General features: G+C 52.7%; 2 protein-coding genes across 2 annotated transcripts; both read right to left on the reverse strand.

Annotated features, from left to right (window-relative positions):
- Positions 1 to 25: 25 nt before the first annotated feature.
- GLOTRDRAFT_134581 (uncharacterized protein) lies at positions 26 to 513 on the reverse strand (the record flags this gene model as incomplete). Its single annotated transcript, XM_007873540.1, has 3 exons — positions 26 to 229; positions 288 to 340; positions 398 to 513. Coding segments are annotated over 3 exons (373 nt in total), but the record flags the coding sequence as incomplete, so codon positions are not given.
- Positions 514 to 2,011: 1,498 nt separating this feature from the next.
- Positions 2,012 to 2,482, reverse strand: GLOTRDRAFT_134582 (uncharacterized protein; the record flags this gene model as incomplete). The annotated part of the gene is made up of 1 exon (XM_007873541.1): positions 2,012 to 2,482. A coding segment is annotated over one exon (471 nt), but the record flags the coding sequence as incomplete, so codon positions are not given.
- Positions 2,483 to 2,515: the final 33 nt, after the last annotated feature.

A 2,515-nucleotide genomic window follows, 5' to 3' on the forward strand; every position in this document is an offset into this window, starting at 1 on the left:
CCAGTCAGCTTGTGGAGCAGCGGACCCACTTCCTCCTTGGTCTTCCCCGGCTTGAGGGTGACCAAGGCGACCTCGGTGACGGGTGCTTCGAGGGCAGGGGTGGGGTCCTTGGTGAAGTTGATGTGCAGCATCTCAAAGGGCCCACCGACTGCAGGCTTGAGCGTCTCGACGAGCGCCGGGTAGGTGGGCCCGGACATGAGGGCTTTGTGGTGCCCGAGGGTTTGCCAGACTGGGTGGGGACGGATGAATTTAGATTGCGTGAACATAGAGGACAGGAGGGGACGTACGGACGAAGAGGTAGCCGTTGGTCGGGTCCTCTACTTCGGGCCCATGGTAGGTGCTGTAAAATCCGTGCACTTAGTGAATTGTATGTCGTGCGAGAGCGATAGTAGCATACGCGATTTTTCCCTCGGTTTTGTTGAGGATGTCGATGGACCTTCCAAGGATGCCCTGGTCTTTCTGGTGCGCCTGGGAAGAGGTGAATAGGACTAGCTCGGCGACTGGCAGCGGCATTTTGTGGACAAGGGGCCAATGTGAGGGTGTATATATAGATAATCACTGATAATGGCTGAAGGAATTGTGTATTGTCATATGCCGACTCCTCGCACAATCCTCGCAGTGCACTTAGCACTGGATTCTTTGTGGCAAGCACCCTTGATGTCTATGCGCCCCAGATGTACAACTAGACAATTGGCACCTTTGGCTTCGCAGTTGGCCGTAGTGCATCCTTCGTGGGAGCCTGTAAATCAAGGAGAGCGAAAGATCGACATCTAGTGTACGTACGGTACGTCCGGCTTTCTCAAATACCGGCGAACTCACGCCTCGCAGATGCCAGTCAGCAGCCACAACTAAAGCTTACGACTCACTTGTAACCCTACATTTTCCCTCTCTGGCCGTACTCGCGTCTATAGCCTGACTGTCTCCTTCTCCGAGTTGATCGCTGGTTCAAGGGTGATTGCTCGTCCCTCAGCAAACACAGGAAGTTTTGACGGTCTGACACTCCGACAGATTTCTTGATCAAAACATAGGGATGGAATAAACCTGGACTGGGGGGTCCATTTACACTATTCTGCTTCCAAATTTGACATTATGTGAGTCGGTATGATTTTAATATTACTATACCAAGCTTCTGTGGGCCACACTCAACTGAAGTATCGCAAAATGGGTCGAAAGCGTCGAATTTCGATTCCGAGATCAATAGTGAACCCCTGCGAGTATGTACTTGCAGGTTTAGAGAGTTAGGTACATGCATGTAACGGCAAGGACCACAACCAAATACAAATAGGTTTGATAGCCAGATCCTGCGACTCGGTGAACTGCTCCTGCTCATTCTATGCTGCTGGGTTTATACAGCAATTGCAAGGTAAAGCACAGTAACTCGTGAACATATTCAAGTATACCCTTGCATTCGCTCTTCGAGTATTGACTCTACACAGTACTATATAATGTGCGTAGTTGTAGAATCTCCGTAGTCAGTACAGTTAGCTTGTATCACACACACACCAATAAACGGAACCTCGTCTTATTGCGAGAGATACAAGATAGGTAATTGAGCTAAGCAGATTCAGAGGTAGTTGTTGTCTAACGATCCGCCTGCCCAATCCGTCCATCTATCACTCAGTAACCAAACACGTCCAAACTCGGCGCCACTCGGTGGCGCCCACCTTACACCCTCCCCACTTAGAGCGAGACATTGTCTCTGATGACAATGGGGAGCGATATAATGGTATTATTGTTGTATGGAAATATATTATAATAGGGTCCGAGACTCAATGGTCATCTACATCGCGATTTGGGGTAGCGTCCATGACGAGGATCATCATACAATGCAATTTGGGTATGCGGCGGGAGGAGTGGTCATATTACATAGTGATGCCGCAGGGTATTAACGATTCGATAATGCGATATAAGATTGTTATAGTCCAAATAATAGCACAGACGCGAGACGGCGGCAAAGACAGCGACGGTGACGAGAGAGGGGGGGGGGGCACGCAGCGTCCATACTCCCCACTTAGTCGGCGAAAGGGTCCGGTGTCGGTGCACCCTTGACTCCACGCAACTCCGCGAGCTCAATGGCAGCCTCGTAGTGTCTCCCTTGGGTCCATATGCCACAGCCAGCGAGGTATTTGATGATCTGCTCCTCGTCGGTGGGGTTGCCCTCGAAGTCGGGCGACGATCTAGTCGGGGCCTTCTCGACCTTGCCCTCATCGATGGCGGCCTTGTACTGTCCTGACGCAATGACGTGCAAGGTCGCATTAATGAACGCGTCCGTGTCCTCGAGCTTCCCTCCGGCGCGCTGCAAATAACGCCACCAACGTGCGCGCGATGCGATGGTGTCGGTCTGGCCCTTCTGGAACCCTTGGGGCGCCATCTCCGGCCGTTTCTTGACGAGCTCGACGAAGGCGGCAGTGGTAGGGGCCTCGTAGAACGAGCTCGGCGTGATCGCGACGGCCTGGTCACTCGCCGCCGCCGCTATTGCTGGCTGGTCAGCGGTCGAGGCCGGCGGCGCAGTGGG

This window comes from Gloeophyllum trabeum, assembly GCF_000344685.1.
Source record: "Gloeophyllum trabeum ATCC 11539 unplaced genomic scaffold GLOTRscaffold_00304, whole genome shotgun sequence".
In the NCBI taxonomy this organism is placed as follows: Eukaryota; Fungi; Basidiomycota; class Agaricomycetes; order Gloeophyllales; family Gloeophyllaceae; genus Gloeophyllum; species Gloeophyllum trabeum.